The sequence below is a fragment of the Amblyomma mixtum genome, chromosome 2 (assembly GCF_055824585.1).
Source record: "Amblyomma mixtum isolate Tamu chromosome 2, ASM5582458v1, whole genome shotgun sequence".
In the NCBI taxonomy this organism is placed as follows: Eukaryota; Metazoa; Arthropoda; class Arachnida; order Ixodida; family Ixodidae; genus Amblyomma; species Amblyomma mixtum.
The window spans coordinates 119,817,882-119,844,303 of record NC_143013.1 but is presented as its reverse complement, the minus strand read 5'-3'; the positions used below and the strand labels follow the sequence as shown (position 1 = coordinate 119,844,303).

Genomic DNA, 26,422 nt, shown 5'->3' with positions numbered 1-26,422 from the left:
CGGCCCCCAAATTTTGAGTGCTGTCTATAGCCCTCTATCATACCTGCTACCACGGAAAAAATCAAAAGCAGCGACCATCTTGAAGGTGCGTCAAGCCACAGTTTATTGTGCCTGAATGGCTGAGCATACCCTCAGGCTGCTTCTATGGCAGTGGCAGCAACCGTGCCGCCCTTTGAGCAGCAACATTTCACGCACTCAAAAGAGGCTGCAATTGTGACGTAATGTGAGCCGGCTGGTCCGCTAGCGATATAAGCGGCATCGCGCTGCCGGGATGTCGAAGCACGCAGTTCTATAATCAAGTTGAAGGTTCAGCTTCGGTCAAACGAAATTGGGAGGACATTTGTTATATTAGATCACTACTGCGGCTTCTATTTCTCTCAAAACATGTAAAACGACACAAGAAGCGCATTCTATGGGCACACTTCAAACGGCGCGTTCTTCTGTCTTTGCTCTTGGTTTCTGAAGAACATATTAAACCCTGATTTCATTTTCTATTGCGGGGATGTCACTGACCGTGAAACACCACTAATCCTATTCCTGTGAGCAGTCATTAGAGAGGGCCGAGTGGACGTGCCCCCGTACTGTGAGGTTAATTTAGAGATTAGTCTCTACTTTTTAAGATCAGTCGTTTGTTCAGCTTGAATTGAGCCTTATATCTTCTGAATGCACTGACATTATATGTGTTCATATTATTGGCCTAATGAAGGCTTTCGCCGGACGTAATGCACTTTGCTCGAAGAGATTTCAGGCTTGAGTGGTACAGTCACTAGAAGTTGAAATACACGCGAAAAAATTTATTGACTGCCTTCGTTGGAGCAGCATGTGGTAACGTCTAAGCGCACAGCAGGTAGTGAGGAGCTTAACGCGCGCAGAATACTTCGCTCCCTGTTACGGAGTATATAATACTCTCTTTATCTTCGTTTATGGTGGTCCTTTGTCTCTTGAAGTAGAGTTCGGCATGGTACAGGCATATCATTAGGCCCTAGGCGGGCAAATGCATTCGGTTATCCTCTGCTTGAGAAAATACTGCATACGACCACATGTTGCTATTTGTGGTTTGGCTGTAGCGGTTTATTCATGAAAATAAAGGAAGGGAAAAAATTAATGGCAGATACAACCACGGCGCTGCGGATGATAATCGCGGTACCTTGTATTCCTTGCGCCTCTAAAGTTGTTGCAATTGCCTCGAAAGCTGCTGCCACCCATTAGTGGATGACCACTGTGATTCGGTTTTGTCACATTTACACTGATTCTCTATCGTGTGAGAATGGTTTTCTCGGGAACTTGAACATTTCATCGCCAATTGCGTCTGCGGTCATCGGCCCGAGAATGTTCGCCATAAATTCCATGCACCGCACTCTTCTGGCTCTTGCCTTCAGCATGCGAGCACCTTTCAGAGCACGTTCTCCACCTTGGCTACATCCATGGCTCCCCTCGCAACTCGACCGATGCTCTGCTGTGTCTGCTTCGGCGCAAGCTCTAAAGATGTCGCGCCGTGCCGTCATTATCCTCAGGGGCGTTTCAAGGCGTTTGGACGCGTTTCGTTGCGGCCGCATGCCCCGTATGCTGATGGCGAAATTACCGCGAGTCGCGAGGAACGAGGCAGCAGTAGTAGTAACAAACTTCATTGGGAATGAAATCATTTGAAGCCGAACTTCAGCTGGCTCCTGTGGGACAACTCGATTTGTCATGGTTGACAGACGTGCGTCATCATACCATCATACCAGGGTTTGCAAGGCTCCAACGTCGATATGGAATGTTCCATGCAACACTTAACACTTGGCTTTGTGGACTTAACACGTGGCTGGAAAACTTGGTTTTAACGAAAGGAATTGCGAAGTAAATGTCCGGAGCCCTCCACTACGGCGTCTCTCATAGCCTTAGTCGCTTTGGGACGTTAAACCCCATAAACCAACCAACCCTAAATGTCTGACTTCTCGGCGCGCACCATGACTGCACTTTGACAGCAGAGGTGAAGGCTAAGTTGGATGTAGGAAGAGAAAATAATTCACAGGACAGGTAAGAGTGCTTACGTGCCCTAATGGCGATAGCTTTAGAATGTTATCGTGAGCGTTGGACCTCGATGCAGTTTGCCCAACGAGAAATCAAACGAAGACGAGCCTCTGAAATCTGCGTCCACAAACGCCGAGTCCACAGAGGTTGGAGTGAAACACTTGGACACTCGGTTCGGATACCTGTCGCGAGCAAGTCTTCAACTTAGCTAAGAGAAGTATATTATGTGCAATGAGAAATCGCATGACATCATTCGCAAGTGCAGACGACGTTGCGTCACAATTTTAATACTAAAATTAGTTTTTGAGGAGAGGAAATGGCGCGGTAACAGTCTCAAATCTCGGTGGACGCCTGAACCTCGTCTTAAGGGAAAAAGTAAAGAGTCTAGGAACCCACATAATTAAAGGTGCATACGTCACCGGTACGAATCCGTGCCGCAAGGTAGCCTCCAGCTTTACTAGCAAATGTAATCTATATGCAGCGAGAAATTTTATCACATCACCCAAAATGCTGTCATTTAATCATGACAGGCAATAGAAGGGCAATGTTGCATTACTTGACCGCTGCATCACTGCACCAGGAGTGGTAGGAAGACTCAGGGATCTATGAATGTAGAGAATGACCAATTCCGCTATTATCGCTATTCGCACAACATCCATCCGTGAGCAATGGATGTGAACTCCGGAACCGAAGTGAAAACCGAACTGCCAGCGCACCTAATTCGCATTTGCTCTAACTACGCAAACTGAATGCCATTTTTTCCTTCATTTGTAGAATGTGTTGCTCATTTTGATAAACAATTTGGATCAGCACACTGAGCACAGCTGTTTCGTCATTACGATAAAGTCTTCCTTTTGATCTTTATGAATAGCATGGCTAGAATTCTAGCTCATCGGGCGACCTTTTGACCGCACCAGAGGATAGCGATAGCAAAAAGTAATTTCGTTTCTTTCCGGCGCCAGTTTTTTTACCGCCCGGATTACGAGTTCCAGTGACCAACGGTAGTTTTTCTGTATCGCTGGCCACCTGAAGGGGCAAAAAACTGTCGTCACCTGATCGAGGACGCTCGATGTTGACAGCCGTAAGTAGAAGCCCTGAGCCATCGCCTTTAGAACTAGAGCTCAAAAATGAAGGATGGCGGCTGCAGCCCGCTGAAAGAAACCAACTTCTGCATCTGCTGTAGACAAGGTAAAAAAGGAAGAGCTGGTACATAAATACGAGAAAACAAATCATGAACGCTTTAGTGGCAGTGACTCATGCATACCCTATAAACTAAAAGGAATTGGTTCCAACCGGACTTTTACCGAGAAAAATGCAAGAACATTAGACCCTTAGTGTAGATACCATAGCAGGGAATCTAGATGATATTGCATTTCATTCTTTAGGAATGTGCTAAAGAAGGCCTCCATCTTTTTGTAGAAGGTACAGCTGTTAAGAGTTATCGTTGGTCCAGTCGAATTCGCATTTTCGTTCTCAAGTGCAGAAACAATTTATTGTCAGCACGCTCGCTGTAATATCTCCGGCTACACGGCATTCTGCATCCTATGGTCACCACCAAACCAAAAACAGCTCTTACTTGTTGCTTTATGGAAAACTAAAAAAGAAGTGACTAATTATTGACACCCACCCGAGCGCTGTCATACGGCTACGAAAGAAAGGTAAACAGCTTTCTCAGAAACTTCACAGTTAAAGAAATGTTCGTCCTGGTTCTGGCTTCGAACCCGGGACAACCACTTCACTGAAGCAGTGGCTCTATCAACTCAGCCAACCGGGACCGCAAACTTATGGTAGAGCGAGAGCGAATTGATCAATAACTCTAAGTAGGAATAGTGGGTTAAAACTGCACCTTCAGACCACCAAAGATTATCACTACTGTTCACTTTCTCCTCATCAACTAACACCAACACAGGCTGAAATGCTAAATGTTCATAAATGTGTAACGGCGTTCTTATCCGGCTACCGTACATGGAAATGCTGATTTCATTTTCATGTAGAGCTTACGCGGGCAGTTAGTGATTAAGTTGCATTTTCAGGTGTTTTTCTTCAGGTATCTCTGTAATGTAGCATTTGCCAAAATTAACCAAGAAACGAGGTATCTTTCTTGGCGGTATAGTGTAGGATTAATAACACCCCTTAAGCTTCTTATCTTTTTAAGGTAAGGAGAACCGTTGCCATCAGCTTTCGAGGCAATTTGGTTTTTAGGGTTCCTGTAATTGCTCTACTATACGGTTGCGAAGTGATCCCCATTGCCTGGTCACTTTTAGCAAAGACGATACACGTAGTAAAAGCACGTTCAGGGAAGCCTTGGTGGAAAGCAGAAGGCGTCCTCGCCTGGACGCCCCACATTTTTGCAGTTTCGAAACGTGTTTCCTTTGAGTAGAATAGACGTTTAATAAATGCATTTTCGGATGGATATTACAGAAATATGAGAGCGACTTTTTTTTGTAGAGGACGTACTGAGGATTATGATATAGTGATTAAATGGCTGTGAGCTCGTTTGCAAGCTAGAAATGTCGAGAAAATAGAGCGAGAAATTGCACGAGAACTTGAAAAATCGGGCTGTAATTCAGATAGGCGCCGCGCTGTGAGCCAAGGTGAGCATTGCGTGTCTCTTCCTCAAGTTGTCTTCTTCGTAACCATCTTTTTTACATAAAAGGCCGTTAATATTTGAAGTTCAAGCTAGGAGTCAACTAAAAGGTGAAATAAGGACGGATTCCACAGAGGCAAGCCCGGAATAACAAAGATTGGCAGCCGACATAATATCGGCACCAAAACGTCTATTTAGCTCAATTTATGACTGTATCAACACAAGTTCGTCCGAAACGACATTGACCGTATAATGCAGGTGTCAATCTTTAGTAAAAAATGAACCAAAAAGAAACGTGTGGTTCACCGTGCCAGGTGACACCCGTTTTTCGGAAATGACCTTGTTGCAGCCTTCCCTCTTCTCTTGGGCTTATGGCAGCCCCCATGTAGAGTTGGAAATCTTGTGGACGACTGCCTATGCTATGGCCTGCTGCCCAACCATCTCTATTGTATAGTCTTCATGCGCTATACCCAACCTCGAATAACCATAGAGGCAGGTTCCCAAGAATTTTCAAGCCCTCGTAACCAGGAGCCACCTAGACTGACTGCAGGTAATTGAACTCGGCAGTTTTCTTTGACCACGTCCTGTATGCACGTAATACGAACAGAAGGCAACGCTTGGAACTCCGGAATGCCTCCGTCATTACCATTGCAGGAGAACTGGAAAAGAAGTATGGAGATCGTAATCGCGTGGTTGTGCTGAGGAAGGCAGACAGCTTTCATTGATGCGGCATGAATGGCATCTAGTCTTCGAGCCACAATCTTTTCAAACTTTTGCACGCGTGAAAAAGAAATTGTGCGCCTTACCTGGACAATAGAATGGCAATGTAATGGAGAGCTTGTGCAATTAGTTCTCATAGCGCCCTGTGAAGTGCCACGTGGGCATTGCGAACCCAATTATAAAATGAGTGAATAGAAATTGCTGTTATTTCGGCTTAATAAGACAACTCTTGTGATTTTAGGTAGCGTGTCTTTTATGCCCATCTGAGGTCTTCATTTTGTTACTTTTTGTCTGTCTTGTATATCTCACCGTACGGCAGCCAAAAACTTTTCATTCCTAGAAAAAGCAATAACATGTACGCTTGGGATATAAATAGGCTTAAACAAACCAGTAGCCTTGTCGTGTAGAGAACATTTTTAAGTACTGTTGGCTAGTTTTCCCTGGCCACAAAAAAAAAGGGCGATACCATTTTGGGGGCAGCGGAAAGCCAGTTTCGTCGTTACTACACGAGAAAGATTCAAGAGTCTGTATCGCCAACCACACTATAGAAATAGACTTGTATTTTGTGAAAAATACTTAATTCCTTTCAAATGCGAGCCCCTCTTGGCAAACAACCATCAACGCATAACCTGGGAGCATTGACTTTAGAAGGACTGCTTTTTCTCTTTATCTCCGAGATGACGTTCCAGATTATTTTTTCGGTCTGACGTGTCTCGTTTCGGATGACAAATTACAAGCGAGACTTTCAAGCCGCAGATTAAAAGAGATGGGAGCGCATTTTAATAAACATGGAGTAAAGGTAAAAGAAAAGAAAGAATGACTGTTAGCGAAATGTTTCCAACCGCACATAGTGCGTACGAGTTTGAGCGCGGTTTCGGCAGTATTAGGTACAGTGAGCTATCCTTGTCATTACTCTTGATGCCTGCCGCGAATGCAATGAGTGCGATTTTTTTTCTTTACAGCAGCGCCCGAATAATTGGTCGCTTGGGGGCTTTCGAGGGACATTAAAATGCACAGAAATTTAGTACAGTTGAAGTTTGTTTCAATCCAGGAATGTGCTTAGTTTGTTCACAAACAAGTACCAAAATGATGCTGTTTTTTCAGCGGCAAGGCACACATAGAAGTCGTTGGTAAAGAGATGGAATATGAAACTACCTCTGCGACAGAGAGGTACCATTGAGGCTGGTGCAACGTTTTTATTTGTACTATTAGACTAGCTTCTCACATAATCAACTGTACTTGAAGCGAGCATGGGAAAATAATAAATGTCGCGAAGCTCTGCTCTCCTAGAAAATCTATGGAACGTTATTTTCAACCTAGTACCTCTTTTCTCAGAATGTTTTATTCGTTGAAGTGTCTGTCTGCCGTGACAGCATCTCATAGTGCTGAAATATTTAAATCCTTTTCTTGCTCATTAACGAGGACTACACTTGTACTTTGTACCACACTGTTCTGAAATTACAAGTGTACAACTACAACTGTACGAACTACAACTACAACTGTACGAACTTGGCTAATGAGGTAAACGAACCCCACTTACTGCGTCTGGATTTGCGAAATATTTTGGCATGAAGGTTTATTTGTTTTTTCTTTTACTTTCATGCACGCACCTCCATCAAATAAGATATCCGTAGCTGCTTTAAACATCTCACAATTGCGCAGCAGTTTGCACAAGAGGTTCAATAGCGGACGGTAAATCATAAGAACTCATTTACTTATTTGACTTGAAAGCCGTTCTAGACTAGAATCACAATGCCAGCCTAAAACTTTCGCCACTGCCATTGCTTGATGGTCAAGATAATATTTGCGAGTGGAAAAGGAAGTTAACAGAAATAAACCACTTTTAAAAGATAAGACGAGCTTTTCGTTCTGGAACAGACCTGCAGCCGAAAGGGCACATTTACAAGAATAAAACATGTCACTTATATAGGCGCAATGGCGCCCTTGTTCATACCTCGAAACAGCACTCTCATATAAACCTTAAACTTGTGCTCGGCACAGCTAGAAATCACAATTTAAAAAATCAGAATAAAAAAAATTCAAAGAGTAAGCTTGAAAAAGTGGCGTCTTAGCTTAGCTAACTCAAGGTGTGAACTGCCGTGCCACAAGCCTCAAAAAGCTTGAAATCAGGATTGCATAGTAGAGTTGTATTCGGCAGTGACACAGTTTGCATTCTTTGTTTTTTAATTAGATTTCTAGCGATCCACCAGCAACCTGGTTTCTGCTTTTTGTAGCGAACCACGACGGCCGCGCCTGATACCGCCTAGGCCGATCGCTGCCGGAGCGCCGACGACGACGAAGCGTCGCTGAAAGACGAAGTGCCGCCGCGCTGCACGAAATCGCTTGGGTTGGACTGGCCGTCTTCTGCGCTGCCCGCCGTTCTGCTCGCCGTTTTGTGTCGCCCGCTGTGAACACCACGCCTCGTACCATTTGTGCAGAAACCCCCTTTCACTTGCAAAGGGCCGGTCACACGGAGAGTGGAAGTCTTGCTCCGCTGACGAAGCTACTTGGCGGGCCCAATGACATATCTGGCTGGTCGGCCGAGTGCGACGAAGCGTTCACTACCCTGCGCCATCTTTTAACTTCGCCGCCGATACTCAGACACTATGAACCCACAGCACCTACCGAGGTCCATACGGATGCGAGTGGCGTTGGCCTCGTAGCTGTCCTGGCCCAGCAAAAAGATGGTTTTGAAGAATAGGTAGTTGCGTATGCGAGTCGCGTGCTTACCAAAGCTGAATCCAACTATTCCGTTACGGAGAAGGAATGCTTAGCTATTGTATGGGCGCTAACGAAATTCCGACCCTATCTATACAGCCGCCGGTTTGACGTCGTCACGGACCACCATGCGCTCTGCTGGATCGTCGCTTAAAGATCCATCCGGTCGCCTCGCTCGGTAGGCTCTTTGCCTTCAAGACTTTGATATCAGCGTCGTCTACCGTTCCGGCCGTAAGCAGATGAACGCCGATGCTTTGTCTTGGTCTCCCCTTCCCAGCGACGCTTTCTGCTTCTCGGCGACCGATTCCGTACTTTCGTCTCTTACCATTGCTGATATGCCTGCGGAGCAGCGGAAAGACCCGTGGCTTGCGTTCCTCATAGACGCCGTGTCTTCATCACAAAACGTTGCGCTTTCTAGAACTTTACGGCGTCAAGCTCCGCACTTTGCCCTCCGGGACGGCCTTCTATACCGCCGCAACTACATGCCTGATGGTCGGCGGTGGCTTCTCGCGATTCCCCGCCATTTAAGATCCCAAATTTGCGCATCTTACCACGCTGACCCTCAGTGTGCGCACGCTGCTGTGCTGAAAACATTCAAACGAATTTCTCAGCGTTACTATTGGCGCGGCATGTACGCCTATGTTCGAAAATACGTCCGATCTTGCATCGCCTGTCAGCGGCGGAAGACTTCCACTCTCGGTGTGACCGGCCCTTTGCAACCACTCCCATGCCCAGCACGTCCTTTCGATCGCGTTGGTGTTGACCTTTACGGCCCGCTTCCCTGTACGGTCTCTGGGAACCGTTGGATTATCGTCGGCGTCGACCACCTCACCCGGTATGCCGAGACAGCCGCCCTTCCTGCTGCTACTAGCCGCGAAGTTGCTATGTTCCTGCTGCACCATTTTGTCCTTCGCCACGGCGCGCCGCGCGAGCTGCTCAGTGACAGAGGCCGCGCCTTCCTTTCACACGCCGTTGAAGCTCTGCTTACCGAATGTCGCATATTACACCAGACCACCACTGCCTACCATCCTCAAACTAACGGGCTCACCGAGCGCTTCAATCGTACTCTCCGCGACATGCTCACGATGTACGTCGCAGCAGATCAGACCAACTGGGATGCCGTCCTTCCTGTCGTGACATACGCGAACAACACCGTCACGCAATCAACCACCGGCTTTACCCCTTTCTTCCTTCTGTATGGGCGTGAGCCGTCGTCCACGACGGACAACATATTACCTTATACTCCTGACGCCTGCGAGTGGACGCCTCTCTCCGAAATCGCAAAGCATGCAGAAGACTGCCGCCAGTTGGCGCGATCTTTTACCTCTGAATCCCAAGGCCGCCAAAAGCATCGCGACGATAACGTTAACAGGCAACACGGTTTTCCGGTTGGATCCCTAGTTTGGCTCTGGGTTCCCGGCACACCACCAGGATTGTCATCAAAATTTCGTATGAAATACCACGGGCCTTATCGCGTCGTCCAGCAAAACGTCGCCGGTCAATTACATCGTGGAGCCGCTCAACCCCTCTTCGGACCTGCGCCATCGCGGCCGAGAAACCGTCCACGTCAGCCGCCTGAAGACTTACTACGACCCGCTCCTCTTGACCTCGCCATAAGTCGCCAGGATGGCTAATCTTCGTTCCCGGGGCAATTGTAGTGAACCACGACGGCCGCGCATGATACCGCCTGGGCCGATCGCTGCCGGAGCGCCGACGACGACGAAGCGTCGCTGAAAGACGAAGTGCCGCCGCGCTGCACGAGATCGCTTGGGTTGGACTGGCCGTCTTCTGTGCTGCCCGCCGTTCTGCTCGCCGTTTTGTGTCGCCCGCTGTGAACACCACGGCTTGTACCATTCATGCAGAAACCCCATTTCACTTTGACAAAACCATTGTCACAGAAACAGTTGAGTTGGTGACTCGACCTCTTATCGAGTACTTCTTTACGGCCGCTCACAAGTGGAGGACCTGCAATGCTCTTAAATAGAGACACAAAATTTTTTTTTATTTTGATTTTAGGCGTGCAATGTCTGACAAAGGATCTGACAAAGTACAAAGGAGCTGACAAAAGATTTTCTGCAAGAGCGTAAAGTGTCCAGGTTGTTACTTTCTTTCTTGCTTATTTTCTTCCTGAGATGTGTAAGCGTACAGCTCAGCCAGTTTGAAAACAATCGAAAAAGACAAGTTAAGTTTTGTATACATTCGGAGCGTTAAAAATGTTCGTAACTTTCTTTATGTACGGAAGCACTTCGGCTATCAAGGTTGAAGATTTTGCTATCCTCCAATACGTTCAAGCTTCTGCTGTTATGACCGAAGGTTCAAGTGACTTCTGGAGCCAGGGAAATGATGTCAGAACAACTCAGTTTCATGGGAAGGTGATTTCAGGCATGCAGAGTCCAAGCTGAAATCACCTGCGTTTTTCGTTTCTGCTTTAGAAGGATCTGGTTCACCCGCAAAAAATCGTTTCATACATGTGTGGAGCATGCTTAAGCTGCAAGCTTTTCCTAGAACTTTCTCCGTAACAGCTAAAACAGCAGTGCGTTCTGATTCGCAGTTTCAAAACTGAACGTCATTCCGTTATTAAGCTTTTCAAGTTGTCTCAAAAATGTTCAAAATCATGAGTAAAGGTTGTGGGTGGTACACCTTCTATCAGGCGCGGGCATGACAGTGCGCCTGTTCCTGACATGCGCGCTGCCGTTGGCCCGTTATCACTTGGTCGGCTATAAAAGCAACACTTCCCAATAAACCTGCGTTCTTCTTGTTCTGGCTATCTTGCTGTTGTCACGTCCTTCGAGGCAAGGATACATGGTGTCAGAAGTGGCTACGACGCTCTAGGTTCAGCAGCGGTGGAGTACGAAGCATGGAACGGCTGCAGGCACCGGAGCCTCTGTGTCTGGAAGTGAACGCCTTGGCGTCATGGAAACGCTTCAAGCTAAAGTTTGACCTCTTCCTGCAAGCATCGGAAGTGAAGGACCAGCCAAAAAGTGAGGCTTCGAAAGCTGCACTCCTGCTAAGCATCGCGGGGGACGAAGCGCTCGATGCATTCAACAATTTCAAGTTCGAGCCGAACGAGAGCAAGGATGACTACAAGACCTTAGTACAAAAGTACGACGCCTACTGCACAGAGGTGCCCAACTAAGTGCATGAAAGATACCTGTTTCGTACGAGGACCCAAGCGGAAGGAAAACCGTTCGAAAAATTTCTGCGTGACTTAAAGAAACAAGCCTCGCAGTGCAACTTTGGAGCATCGCACGACTCACTGGTAAGGGACCAAATTGTCTTTGGTACCAACAACTTTAAGCGACGGGAAAAGATGATTCGTGAGAAAGGGCTCACGTTACTGAAAGCGGAAAATAAGTGCAAAATTGCAGTCAGTCGCACAACAGAATGAGGTGTGGCGCAAAGCAGACGGTTGCGTCGATGGCATTTCAAGGCGCACAAACGAGAGCAAGGTCGGCTGGGAAGAGTTGCAGTGCAAGCAGTGTAACCGCAAGCACACACCGAAGCAGTGCCCAGCATTTGGAAAAAAACTGCTATGTGTGCCAAGGTGTCAATCACTTTGCTATATGTTGTAGGAAGTCGCGAGAAGTGAGGGAAGCCAGCAAACTTCAAGAGAGCGACTTTGATGTCCTAGATGTCTGCAGTAAACGTGGAAAAACCAATGAGTGGACTGTAAACGCTCAAGTTTGTGGTCAGAGAATATACTTCAAAATAGACACGGGATAACAAGCCAGCTTTTTGCCGTTTTCAGTCTATCGGAAACTAATAACGGCGGTGTCATAACGTGCCTTGGGACAGTGTCGAAAGTTGTGCGTGTTCAAAATGCCCAAACTCCGGTGATATTCTTCATTGTAAAATATGGTCGCCAGCCCAAACTCGGACTAGAAGCCAGTGAGTCCTTGGGACTGATTCACCGTACTGTGGATGCTGTGAACGCGGCTTCTCTTTATGGTCCTTTGCAGTATTTCAGACATGTCTTAGAGGGACTTGGTTGCCTGAAGCATCCCTATCACATGGTCCTGAAACCTGGAGCAGTGCCGGTTGTCCAACCGGCTCGTCGTGTTCCTTTGGCACTGGAGGAGCCTCTCAAGAAGAAACTCGAATGAATGGTGCGGGCTGGAATCATAGTGAGACAACACGAGCCTACTGACTGGCTAAGCCCACTGGTACTTGTGAAGAAAACAGATGGCAGTCTACGAGTCTGTTTTGAATCCTAGGAATATCATTCAGCAGGTTAAAAGGCAGCATTTTCCCCTCCCGAAGCGGGAAACCTTAGAAGCGAAGTTAGCGGGCGCTACGTACTTCAGCTGCCTGGACGCTAACTCTGGCGACCCCGAGATAGGTTTGGATAAGCGAACATCGAAGATATGTAATTTCTCTTCGCCTTTTGGGAGATAACGGTTTTTGCGCCTACCGTTTGGAATATCGTCTGCGCCAGAAGTGTTTCAACAAACAATTATTCAAGTTCTAGACGGGCTACCGGGCGTACTAGTGTAAGTACATACATGGATGACATTCTGGTGTGGGGTTCAACGCAGCGAGAGCACAACGAGCCCCTAGTAGCTTTCCTAGAAGCCGCCGAAAAAGCTGGCTTAACTTTTAATGCACAAAAGAGCAAGTTCGGCGTGACATAATAACCTGAAATGATATAACGGCTCGTTAAAAGCATGACTGAAATGCCTGAACAAACAAGCAAGCCCGATGTTCAGCGCATCCTGGGAGTGCTAAACTACTTCGGAATATTTGTGCGGCATCTGTCTGAACGAGGAGTGTTGTTCAAAGATCTTATCAAGGGTCGCTCACACTTTCAGTGGACTGAACACCACGCTACGGAGTGGAAGAGCGTAACACAAGATTTGGTCACAACTCCCGTGCTTGCTATATTTGATGCTTGGGAGGAAACCAAGATTTCGTGCGACGCTTCACGGGACGGTGTAGGAGCAGCTCTGCTGCAACGTCACAGCGATGAATTGCGACCCGTAGCATACGCATCACGCGTTCTAACACAGGCAGAGCAGAGATACGCTCAGATTGAAAAGCACGTCCTTGGCACTTCCTTCGGATGCGAAAAATTTCATCAGCTCGTCTACCGGCGAAAGCTACTGATAAAAACTGACGACAAGCCACTCTTGTCGATAGTGAAATAAGCAATTGGTGACATGCTGCCCCTACTGCAGAGGTTTTTTCTTCGTCCGTTTATGTATGACTATGTTTTGCGCTACATTCCGGGTAAGAACCTGGTTCTGGCTGATAGGTTATCAGGAACCACGGCTGATGACTGCAGCAGACAGGACACAAACATAGACGACGTGGAAGTTCATGCAGTAGAATCTCCAGGTTACATTGTGACTCCAACGACAGAGCGCGAATTGTGGGCAGAAACTGCGCGCGATAACTACCTGCAGGTAGTTGTGGAACGTTTGTCTAGGAGCCAACGCATTGCGGGTGAACTCGAGCCTTTTGCTCCAGAACTATCTGTTGTGAATGGGATACTTTTTAAAGGCTCCAAAGTAATTGTGCCCCAGAGCATGCTCAAGAAGAATTTGTCCAGAATTCATGCGGTACATCTTGGTGTTCAAAAATGCAAAGAGAGGGCACACCGCCTTTTTTTTTGGCCACGCCTTAACACTGCAGTTGTAGCGTTACATGCAAGCTCCAAGGTCGTACCAGCTGGCAATTGAAGGTGGGCAAGCTCTGCGGTGCAGCCGAAAACACCTCATACAAGCGGATGAGCCGTATGCTTCGACGAGTAGCGAAGACGGGGGACGACACAACCGAAGTGAGCACGCCTGTCAACAATCATCCGGTACCGGCAATGCATTCTTCGGCTGTGTCAACATCGCAGGCCAACCCTCAGGTACAATACATTCTTCGGCTGGGTCAATATTCGCCGGCCTCGGAATCGTCACGAATGACTGACCGGGAACAACACTGGACAGCAAACATAGAAGCTAAGTCAACACCGGATTCTTTGCAGAACCCAGCTCCGAAAAGATTGTCCCGGAACACTGGGGCCCCCCCGCAACGTCTTCACTATGACGCAGCATTTCATCAAATTGCTTAGATAATTTCTCAAGACAGTTTTTTTCCCGTTTGTTCACACGAAAGGATGTATCAGACGCTTGCATGAGCGTGCGCTATCAGGCGCTTGCATGACAGTGCGCCTGTCCCTGGCATGCGCGCTGCCGTCGGCCCGTTATCACTTAGGGGGCTACAAAAGCAACACTTCCCAATAAGCATGCGTTCTTCTTGTTCTGGCTATCTTGCTGTCGTCACGTCCTTCGCGGCACGGATACACCACTTAGCGACCCGCGGTAGTCATGTTAGTGATGCATGCGTATTTACAGCCTGCCTCTCTTTTTGTGGGACGGTCGAACAAGGTTGAAAGGCTCGGTGTGACAAAAGGGCCAGTTTTGTTTACATGGCTACGTCCAATTCCTTGTATACGGTACAGCCACGTGCAATACCGTAGAGTATCAAGCAAATTCTGCTACGAAAAGAATGCATATCTGCGCTGTTCAAGCATTTCGCATTATCAGCTGTAGATCTGTAGACTAATTCGCACATTTTGCAAGAGACTTTTGCGTTTGCAGTTCTTCAACTGAAACGATATTAAGTTTATCAGCAGTTTTGCTTACCAAACGAGAAACCACCACGTCGTTCTCGGAGCTATGATGATTTGCTTTGGCAGGAAATTCGTGGCACACCATGAAATCATTAACGGACGAATGGTCATGTCTGATTTGGTCAGTTGGCCATGGCCCCCATATGAAAGCTATCATAACTAGAGGGAAGAAACTTGTTCACATAGGGAAGAAACAAAAGAGAAACGGAAGAACGCTGTGTTCGCCCGTGCGTTGTTCCTTCAATATTTGAACGTCTTTCTTCGCTGCAGTTATTACACAAGAATGCGACCAACTAACCCGAAAGCTCGTTCTACTGTAGAAGCTCCATGGCAGTTTTCGTTCCTCTGTTCACTGCTAATGTGGAGAACCTTGACTGACTGCTGTGAGCGGTATTGAGGAGCAGTTTCTACAAGACAGTTTGAGCAGACATGAGAAAGAAAAGAGGGGCTCGTTTGTTTGCCCTTTGTTTGCCCGCACTAACGTTTTCAAATACAGTTTTTTCCCGCGCACTGTGGAGAGTTGGAATTCTTTGGATGGTAACATTCGTGCATTATCAATCTCTGATTTAGCGTCGGCAATTGAGTCGTAGCACATTGTATATGGTTGTTCTCAGCGTTTATATTTGTAATGCTTGTAATATACCCTTGTATGCGTGGAATTGTACCACATTTTTGTACCCACTCCTGCTATAGCCCCTAGAATGGAGCTGCAGTATTTTCAAATAAAACAAATAAATAAACATACATGATGGAAGACAATGGTCACCGAAAGCAAGGAGCATAGGGGATTTTTTCATTGTGTTGTGTTCATCGATGGTAGATTAATATGGTAATTATTTTCAAGATAATTGATGATAAAGCAAGAAAAGCAAAACCACTTGCCACCGGTAGTATCCGAACCCACGACCTCCAAATTGATCGTCCGGTTCTCTACCAACTGGCTACGGCGAGAGCAGTTCAATCTTCTGCTTTCGGGGGTATTTATGTGTAGTGTAATCTAACCATGAGAGTATTCACCAGATCCACCCTCGTCCGTAGTGGCGATCATAGTACGTCCTTTATTACCCCTAGTGTGACGTGAAGCGTGATAAATTGGTGGGGGCGGAAGCTGTGCGATGACACTCTTATGCTACCCATGGCATCAAGGCTGCTAGAATCGAGGCCCCCGTTAGCTATTGAGCAGGCAAGGGAAGGGAAAAGAGGGACTCGTGATGACATACATGACGGAAGACAACAGACACCGCAAACAAGGAGCATAGTGGGGTTTTTTTAGTTTGTGTTGTTCATCAGTAAGACAATAATATGGTAAATGTTTAAAGATAAGATGAGTGATAAAGAGAAAGAGGAAAGGGAGGGGAGGAAAGGTGATTTAGTTGGCTACTCTTCACTGGGGAAGACGGATGAAGGGATTCGAAAGGAAAAGAGAGAAGGGTCGAAGGGTGCAGTAACAATTGGTCAGTGGCTATTTACTAGTTATGGTACGACTAGCATTTTAATTCATTTTTGACAATAAACAACTCTCCTAATATGATCTCTCAGAAGAAATAATAATTAGAATCCTGAGTGCTGGTTACGCCTTTTTCTTTGATTTGTAACATTACTGATTGATAGATAGATTGATTGATTGATTAATTAATTAATTAATTAATTGATTGATTGATTGATTGATTGATTGATTGATTGATTGATTGATTGATTGATTGATTGATTGATTGATTGGTGCACTCATTCATTTATGCACTGCAATGGCGGTGCTTGCAAAAGTATGAGGTAGAACATCGCGGCCCCTTAATATAGTGTCGCAAAGACTCCGCCCGCATGCCTGTTCACGCGCGTTGGCCTAATGAGCGTACCTTGTAGTCGAAGAGGTCAAAGTTCCAGCCCCTCGGCTGGAACGAACTGACACGTATGAGAGCAGCGTGATATCTCCAAACTCAACGTTACGTAAGCGTTCACTCCACTCATAAGCTTCTTGTGCCCGATATATTGGGAAGAGGAAAACCGGCTGCCACTCTTTGTGAACCTAGCTTTTTTCCTAGTTCAACGGCGGTAACGGATATGCAGAAGCATGATTGCTCCCCGTGAGTACTTTGACTATCCAAATTCAGAAAGCAGAAAAAAAAGAGCAAATAAAATACTTATTTCCAACAGCGAAGTAGCGTTTATCCTTGGAAAAAGACTGAAAAAGCATGAAAGCTTCGCGCGACACGTGCCATTCACTTTTCCTTACTGATTATTTGTGCCCTTATGCAAGCCACAGAGAAGCGCTGTTTGAGTGCCTATACGCCGACCGAGTTTTCTAGACTTTCTTCATATTGCCCGCCTGCCACGCCGACGTGATCTCCACCCGACCTGAATTTAGTTCTGAGCTCGATTCTGCTGCCCTCTAAGTGGGCGCCCGGGAAAAGCCAGCGCGCGGCATTGAGATCCCAGGCCCCGAGTTCAGCCGCAGAGCTTATGCTCTTTCGCGGTGTGTTTAACTCGGCATGCTATATCGACATTTCTGATTGGAAACCAAGTAGAAAGCGGTAGACTTTTAGGCAGAGGCGAATGCAACTGATATATCGAGGGTGCTTCACATGAAGCGAGTCGAGAGCAAAAAATAGACTGGCCCAAGATGTAGAACTGAAATCACCATAATCTTTCTGACGGCCTTTCAGAGCAAGCGGGCTTGCTCTTCGCTTATTGTTTATTTTTAGTTCCAAATCACTGCCTTTGAAAAATTTCATTGGACCCATAATCTAAATACGACTCGCTTCTTGTAAGCTAGCCTACTGTGCGTTCAGCCGCGTAGAAAAGAACATGAAGAAAAAAATTGAACACTATATCCCCGGAGACAATAACACTTGGGAAACACCACTTTAAAACGTTAGGCACTTCACTTTAGGTTAGCATGGCGCAATATTGAGACGAAAGCAAAGCAAGCTCAGTGCTAAAGTTTAGTCATGCTAGGATGGCGGAGATTACCGCGCCGCAACGCTTTCCTTTTTCCGCATGAAAATTACTGTGTACCCGAAAAAAAACGCTAATTAACAATTGTTTATTATTCCTCAAGTGGATTCTTCGGCATCAGTTGATAACGTATCACCATCGGTACTTTTAAGGCGGAAGCCTTTAATGCCTCATCGTTGTAAGCAAGAGTTGTCGACAGAAATGTCACGCATTTCAATTGGTCGAAACGGTCGTGACGTCACAGTGCGCGAATTTCAAACGGGGCCAATTGTAATATGGCTAGTAACTTTGCAAACAAATAAAAGGGATCTTTTAGTGATGTTCGAAGTAAAATAAATAAATAAATAAACCCGAGTAACAAATTGGTCGAGTTGGGTAATCGAACCAGGGTCTCCAGAGTGCGAGAGGAGCACGCTAACCACTGCGCCATGCCAGCTTTTTTTCTTTCTTTCATGGTATTTATTTACATGGTTTTATACAGAAAGGGTATGTATACATACGTGTGTGTGTATACACACATACAAAAAAAAACTATTTACAGAGGACCTAAGTAGGCGCTACGTGCCAGAAACATGATAGCAAAACATATTATAACTAAAAGGCCGGTATGGATATAAACTCATAAGGAGAGGAAACCAATGCGGTAAAAAGTCCAATTCCTTCTAAATGTCCGTTACCTGCAGCAACATTCGACTAAAATGAATTCTTGGCGAAACAACAGGTTCAACGTTGCGGTCTTGCATGCGCGTTTTCCAAAGACTGTGAAGTCCAATCAGAAGAATCATATCATAGAGTTTCGAGTCAGGTTGGGAAACAACAAGGTAGCGCACACTGTAGGAATTTAGAAAATCTTTTGTAGCGTCCTCTGCAACACATCCCAAAAGAAAATCGCTTCTTTGCAGTTTATAAAACAATGTTCGATTGTTTCAGGCATATTGCACAAGCGACAGTTCACAGAAGACACAAAAATGTTTTTCCTATCGAGCTACCTGATGGCAGGTAGAGTTTCGGTGTGTAATTTATAGACAAATGTTTTGGTGTAAGGAGAAATTGTCATTATACGCACTCGCTCTAAAACATCAGGACACATGAGCCCAAAGTAGACATAACGATATAGTGGGGCGGGAAGAGCGTCGACATCAAATCCCTGTAAAGATTTTTGCGCGAAACAGAATATAAGTACTCATTTGAAAACCGAACTGTCAAAAAACGCACGGAGGCATAAACTTCCTGCATAAAGCTTAGTAAACGGGGGCATTCAGCAAAATTGGAAGAAGCTACTAAGTTCGGAAGTAGAGTCATGAAGTTATTCTGCAAGAATGCTCTAATAATCGGACGGATACAGTCACGAAAAAAGAAGAAACGGGCAACCAACTGTCTCACATACAGGAGCTCTAGGCCCAGTCCTCCTGCACAAACAGGCCTTAAAAGGTTATCATGCCGCATGGGCTCAAATTTGAAATACCAAATAAACGTCCCAAATATACGATGAAAACACTGTATGTAATGTCTGGCGCAGTGAAGGCCCTGGAGTACGTAATAAATTCTTGTTGCCAGAAACGTGTTGCAAGCCTGGGCTCGACCAAAAATTGAAAACCGATGCGGTACAAACCTCTGAGCATAACGCTGAACGGCCGGAACGCGCTCTCTACAGTAATGCGCACTGGCAGGAACTGGAACACCAAGATATTTAGGAGGCACACAAAACCATACCATTCCAGCGTAGTACAGTGGCGGATTTGTGCCCCATGAACCAAACCATAGGCCAGAACTTTTGGAGCGATTCATTTGAGCACCAGAAACGATGCCAAATCGATCTATCGTGGACAACACATCATCAATGCTCGGCTCGTCAATGCAGAAAAATTCGAAATCGTCCGCATATGCTAGCAATTTGACTTCATTACCAAAATAGGGAACTCATAAATTTTACTGTTACCCAAAACACTCAAACAAAGCGGCTTCAGGTAAAGAGCAAAAAGCACAGGAGCCATCGGACAGGCTTGCTTCACTGAAGAGCGGGTTGGCACAGAGTTCGAGAGCTGGCCATTGACGATTAATCGTGTTGAACAGTTAAACATTTGCTGTAGCAAAGTTGCACCCCCTTGAGTACAGTAGAACCCAGGTTTGCTTGCCCTGGAAGAGAAAACAGAAATGAATGGCGAACGCGGTCAAATGCTTTCACAAGGCAGATCTGAAGCAGAGCAAGCTGCTCATGACAGCTGGAGGAATACTCAAGAATTGTACGCGCAGTGTGAACATTACTTTGAATGGACCAGCCACTCAAACCGCACGTCTGGTGAGATCCAATGAGTACCGTCATTGCGAATTGCAGGCGCTTTTTATAAGACTTTGGCAAAAATTTTATAATCCACATTTGCCAATGTAATGAGCATATAACAGTCTATCTAGTGCAGTTTACTTTCATCAGTAGTTGCCGGAATTAGAACTGTATGGCTTTTTGTAAAAGACTTAGGAAGGGCTCCTATATCGAGTCCCACCGTGAAGATCCGCAGCAGGACAGGAGTGAGAATAGATTTGAAAGCCTTGTAGAATTTGCCTGAAATTCCATAAGGACCTGGCGTTTTTGAGGCAGGTAACTGATCAATTGCATGTTCCACCTCTTTCTGCTGAAAGAGCTGCTAATAACAGAACAATCGTCTTCTGATAAAGGGCTCACTAAGGTGCTGAAATGCGCTTAAATTTCCAAATTATGCGCATCAGGTGAAGCACTAAACAAGTCTGTGCAATAATCCACAAATACGGTCATCACCTCATTTGTACTGGATACTAGTTTGCCATTGGACATCAGCCAAGAAATAAACTTTGCAGTCGCATGACGGCGCTCATGAAGCAAAGCTTGTCGTGTCGGGTGCTCACATTGCAGGTCATGCTTGGTACGAGATCGAACACGGGCATCCCTGGAGCGTTCGGCATCAAATCTTTGTAACTCACTTTTGATACTTGCAAATTCATGTTTACATAAGCCAGGTGCTTCGCATTGTGTTTCATACAATTTGCACAAATTTTAAGGCGAAAGCCTTTAATGTCTCATCGTTGTAAGCAGCAGTTGTCGACAGAAATGTCACGCTTTTCAATTGGTCGAAACGGTCGTGACGTCACAGTGCGCGAATTTCAAATGGGGCTAGTAACCATGCAACAAATGAAGGGATCATATAATGTTGCTCCAAGTAAGTGGGACTGAGCTTAGTTAATTGCTTAATTACCCAATTAGATTAACTTTTCTAGTCAGGCCTCTCTAAAGAAATAAAACCGAGTAGGAAATTGATCGAGCTCGGGAATCGAACCCCCGTCTTCGGAGTGCGAGACGAGCATGCTATCCACTCCGCCATGCCAGCTCGATGGTTTCGGAAGAACAAAGGCGCGTCTAGTGAATGCGGTGTCTTCTCTCACTCCCATCCTCCTCCCTTCCCTTCCGGCGAGGTTTAGGTGTCCATCAAGATATGAGAGACAGATACATTTCCTTTCCTCAAAAACCAATTTACCGACGAGCGAGGCGTAGAACAGAATGGGCGATGGCGTTCTATGGACTCCCTGGCAGCGTTGCAAGACGCTGTCGCGTTCCAATCTTAGAGGCGAAGCTTAACATCTCAACCACACATCAGTGACCGCACTTTAGGTCTAAAAAGTGCCCCCCCCCCCCCCCCCGCTGAATTTTGAGGGGTATCCACTGAGATATATGAGACAGTTACTGCGTAATTTCTTTTCCTCAAATACAATTTTCATATTCTTCATTACGGGCCATCTTTGTCTTTCTTCTTTCACTCCCACTTCCTCCCTTCCTCTACGGTACGGTTCAGGTGTCCACCGAGATGACAGAGAATAACTGCGCCATTTCCTTTCCTCAAAAAGCGTTGCGTTCAAAGGGCAAGGCATCGCGCCGAACGGGTGGTGGCGTTCCATGGACTACCTGGCAGCGCTACAACGTGCTGTCGCGTTCCACTCCTAAAGGCGAAGCTTAAGCGTCATTAATTAGCAGTTAATTAGTATCCAGGCATTTATCAGTGATTAACCATTAATTAGTGATTTGTCATCACTTAGTAATTAGTACTCAATTATATGTGACGCCACCAGTGCCACAGAAGCAGTGAAAGTGGTGCGGAAAACGCTTTCGCATCTACGCACTTTAGACAGTCCAAGTGCCCCCTGAATTTTTCTACTGAGTGTCTGCTCCTGATGTTTCCTGTAAAAGGACTTCACGGAACCAATCTCTACAGCTGTAACACGCACGTCCTGCTTAAACAGTTCCGAAGCGGCGAACAACGGCATATTGCTCGAGAAACAGGATTCCAGTTGCGAGCGGACACGAACGACAAATTCATCATTAATTACTGAGGAGTTCAGCTTCTAAAACGCCCATTGCGGCCTAAATAATCGCCCATGCCAGCAGGATAGTTTGGAATGAACAAAGGCGCGTCTAGTCAATACGGTGTCTTCGTTCACTCCCATCCTCCTCTCTTCCCTTACGGCGAGGTTCGGATGTCCACCGAGATGTGCGAGACAGACACATTTCCTTTCCTCAAAAAATTACGAGGAACTTTAGCGGCTAAAGTGGTGAAAGGCGAAAGCCTGAGTGCTGCATTCTGCTACGCGATTGTTCACTTCACATTCTGTTGGTGCATTAATTAACTGCCAATTAATGACGCTTAATCTTTGCCGTTAGGAGTGGAACGCGACAGCGTGTTGTAGCGCTGCCAGGCAGTCCACGTAACGCCACCACCCGTTCGGCCGTTGCCCTTTGATTCAACGCTTTTTGAGGAAAGGTTCTACACCTTACTCGGCGGAAAATTGGTTTTTGAGGAAAGGAAATTGTCTTTCTCTCATATCTCGGTGGACACCTAAACCTCGCCGTAACGGCAAGGGAGGAAGATGGGAGTGAACGAAGACACCGTATTCACTATAATAGAGTGGACTCCCTGGCAGTGTTGCAAGACGCTCTCGCGCTCCACTCATACAGGCAGTAGGAGGAGGAGGATAAACTTTATTTTCGTCGACAAATGTATCTGACGGTGTGGGGTTATAGCCCCATCAAGTGGCCATGATCCCGTGGCGTTCGGCGACTTCTAGGGCTCTTGTCACAACCCGGATCTGTGTGTCCGAGTCGGAACTGAGCAATGCGGCCTCCCACTGGTCTGGATTCGAGAGCTGCAAGCCTCGAGGGGGGAGTCCCGAGGGCACGCCCAGAGTACGTGGGATAGAGTGGCATGTTGGCCACACAGTTGACAGGAAGGGGAGTAGACCAGAGGGTATATGCGGGCATATATCGCGGGGTTGGGGAAAGTGTTCGTTTGGAGTTGCCTCCACGCAACTTCTTGGGGTTTGGTGAGAGAACTATGTGCGGGGGGATATAAAAGTCTACCTAAGCGGTAGTGCATGGTTATGTCATGAAATGTAACCATACGATCTCTCGCCGTCCGCAGGCCGGGCGACACCACATCCCGGTCGACGAATCCTCGGGCATAATTGTGGGCCGCCTCGTTCCCTGGATGCGATGAGTGCGCAGGGACCCAGATCAATTGGATCGGGCGGAGTTGAAGTTTGGTGGAGTGGAGGAGAGAGAGGGTGACAGGGGAGACCCGGCCTTTGGCGAAATTACGAATCGCAGATTTAGAGTCGCTGAAGATGGTTTCTGCAGAGGTGGAGACCATCGCCAAAGGTATGGCCGCCTCCTCGGCCTCTTCAGGCGACCTGACAGGAATGGAGCACGCAGCTAGCGGCCGTCCACAGTATAGTTTACAACCGCAAGCGAAAAAGCTTCGCGGTCGGGGTATTCGGCGGCGTCGACATAGACTGCTGTCCGATCGGTTAAATACTTTTTGTGCGGAGACTTAGCCCTGTGCTTGCGGCGAGCGACATGATACTCTGGGTGCATATTTTTAGGAAGAGGGGTAACGATAAGGTTACTGTGGATATGGTGTGGAAGCTGCACCCTGTCGGGTGCGGTTGTTTCGAAGCGTATTCCAAGATTGTCGAGTATGTGACGTCCCGTGGAGGTGTGAGTGAGACGCTCGTACTGAGAAGTGAGATGAGATTCCGAGAGCTCCGTCACAGTGTTGTAGACCCCTAATGCCAGTAGTTTATACGTGGGGGTCCGGTGAGGGAGATGAAGAGCCGCCTTGTATGCCTGTCGAATAAGGCAGTCAACGCGGTCCTGTTCCTGGCAGCTAAGGTAGAGGTAAGGGAGAGTACATGTGAGGCGACTGATAACAAACGCCTGAACAAGACGTCGGAGGTCTGCCTCGCGCATGCCTCTATGTTTATTAGCAATGAGACGAATTAGAAGAATGGTCTGCGATACAGAGACTGTAAGTTTAGCTAGAGTATCGCTGTTTTTCCGATTGCTCTGGATGAGGAGCCCCAATACCCTAATGGTGGATACTTCGCGTATGGGCTCACCACTAGCAGTAATGCAGATGGGAGGATGGCCGTGGAGGCCGGGTTGACCTCGGATGAGCAGCAGCTCGGACTTCTGAGGGGAGCACGAGAGGTCGGCTGCGGCTACATGGCGCTCAATGACATCGACCGCTTGTTGAAGTGCGGATTCGACCTCAGCATCGTTGCCTGTTGAAACCCAGAGGGTAATGTCGTCTGCGTATAAGGTATGGGATAGCCGGGGGATATCGTCTAATTTAGAAGGTAGCGTGAGCAAGGCGACATTGAAAAGAAATGGGGAGAGAACGGATCCCTGGGGGGTACCATTGCTACCGAGGTTTATAGGGTCTGAGAGGCGAGAGCCAAAGCTAAGTTCAGCTGTACGACAAGAGAGGAAAGTACGTATATACTCGTAGGTACGATGACCAGGATTTAATAGGGAGAGGTTAGTGAGAATAGCTCCGTGCGAGACGCTGTCAGATGCCTTAGTTAAATCAAGCCCTAGGATAGCCTTTGTGCCCGCTCTGGTAGAGGGGCACAGTATCTCTCGTGAGAGCTGGAGCATAATGTCTTGCGTAGAGCGATCTGAGCGGAAGCCAATCATGGTGTGAGGTAGGAGATGGTTATCTTCAACGTAATTATTGAGACGGTTGAGAATGACGTGCTCCATCAGTTTCCCAGCACAGGAAGTGAGAGAGATGGGGCGGAAGTTTTCGAGAGCTAGTTGTTTGCCTGGCTTCGGTATGAAAGTCACGCGTGCATGTTTCCATGCTGCGGGGATTTTACCCTCTCTCCAGCAATCATTCATAAAGGCAGTGAGGGCCTCAATGGACGGGTCATCTAAATTACGGAGAGTTTTGTTGGAAATGCCGTCCAGTCCGGGGCAGAGTTAGGATGGAGCTGAGTGAGAGCGAATCTTACCTCAGCTTCCGAAATCTCTTGATCGAGGGCAGGGTTGGCACCGCCCATGTAGGGCGGGAGAGAGTCCGGGGAAGTAGTATTGAGATAGCGTACACGAAGTTCATCGAGAACATCCTGGTCTGAGCCGGGGTGTTGAGGAACTATGCGGGAAATGCTGTCTCGTTGGGATGTTTTGCAACCGTCTGGGTCTAAAGGTAACGGAGAAGGTGCCAGGTGCGAGTTAGCCCGAGCTGTCCACGCATGTTGTCCCAAACTTGACCCCATTGCTGGGTAGTCAGTGCGATACTGTGCGCCTCAATCTGTTTGTCTATCGGAGCTACTCTACGCCGAAGCGTCCTGTTGTGGCGCTGTTTTTTCCAACGGTTTTGCAGGCTTTCGCGGGCCTGCCATAGGTGGAGGAGACGGCTGTCTGTATTGGATTGATCAGCCGTGATAGGTGACTTTTGAGTAGTAGCAGAGACATCTGCCTGCAGTTTGGAGATCCACTCGTCCAGGTTATTAATCCGGGTAGGGGCGTTCTGAGCACGTAGGGAACGAAATTTGTCCCAATCCGTGATTAGGGTCGGACGACCTCTCCGGCGGAACGGGGACATGCTGAGGATGGTCGCAAGGAGATAGTGGTCGCTGCCGAGAGTATTCCCAGTGTTGAGCCACTGATCGAACCGTACGTTTTTGCAGAATGTCAGATCAGGTGAAGTGTCAACAGACACGCTGTTTCCTACGCGGGTGGGGGTGTGAGGGTCAGTAACAAGGGTGAATCCCAGTTCCTGTGCTCGCAACCACAGAGTGTTACCCTTTCGGTTGGCGGTGCGGTAACCCCAAGCGGGATGGTGGGCATTGAAATCTCCTACAATGAGGAGACCGGAATGGTGCGCGAGCCTGTTGACCCGGGAAAGAAGGGTGGTGAAGTCGCGTCTTCTGTCTTTTGGAGGGCTATTTAGGTTAAGAATGAAGAGGCTTTGATCACCCCTTTTACGAGGGAGGAGTTCGAGCAAGACGCAGTCTACCCCAACGCCGTCTAAGGAGTGTTGGACGGCCGTCAGGTTGCGTTGAACCAAAATAGCGGTGTCATGAGTGGTGGCATCTATGAGGGATTATGGTTTATAGCCAGGTAGTTTCACTGGACCGTGAGTTTCCTGAAGGGCGATGATATCAGGGGGGATGTCGGAATTTTGGACATACTGCTGCAGGTTGCCTCGCTTGCGGCGAAACCCCCTGCAGTTCCATTGCCACACATTAAGTAGGTGGCGGGGCGCCATGGTGAAGTGTGGGTAAAGCTAAGATGGATTGGGTGGTGGGAGCGTGCGGCAAGCGACCGTATGGTTTACCGCGCGTCGTGTGGAGGGCGGCCGTTGCGTCTCCCCTAGCTTCAAGGCCTGTCACGCGTGTTTGGATCTGTTGCATGAGGGTGTTAAGTTGCTGTTGGATTTACTGCTGCATTTGTTGTTGGAACTGGAGCATTTGCTGTTGGATTTGATGGGAGAACTCAGCAAATT

General features: G+C 47.2%; 1 protein-coding gene across 1 annotated transcript in view; it reads right to left on the bottom strand.

Annotated features, from left to right (window-relative positions):
• Positions 1-12,012: 12,012 nt before the first annotated feature.
• LOC149360728 (uncharacterized) overlaps positions 12,013-26,422 on the bottom strand; it is a 29,705-nt gene continuing 15,295 nt past the window's right edge. The window contains exon 4 of the mRNA XM_089567902.1: positions 12,013-12,151. Within this exon, the coding sequence (XP_089424028.1) occupies positions 12,013-12,151 (139 nt within the window). The remainder of the gene's footprint in view (positions 12,152-26,422) is intronic.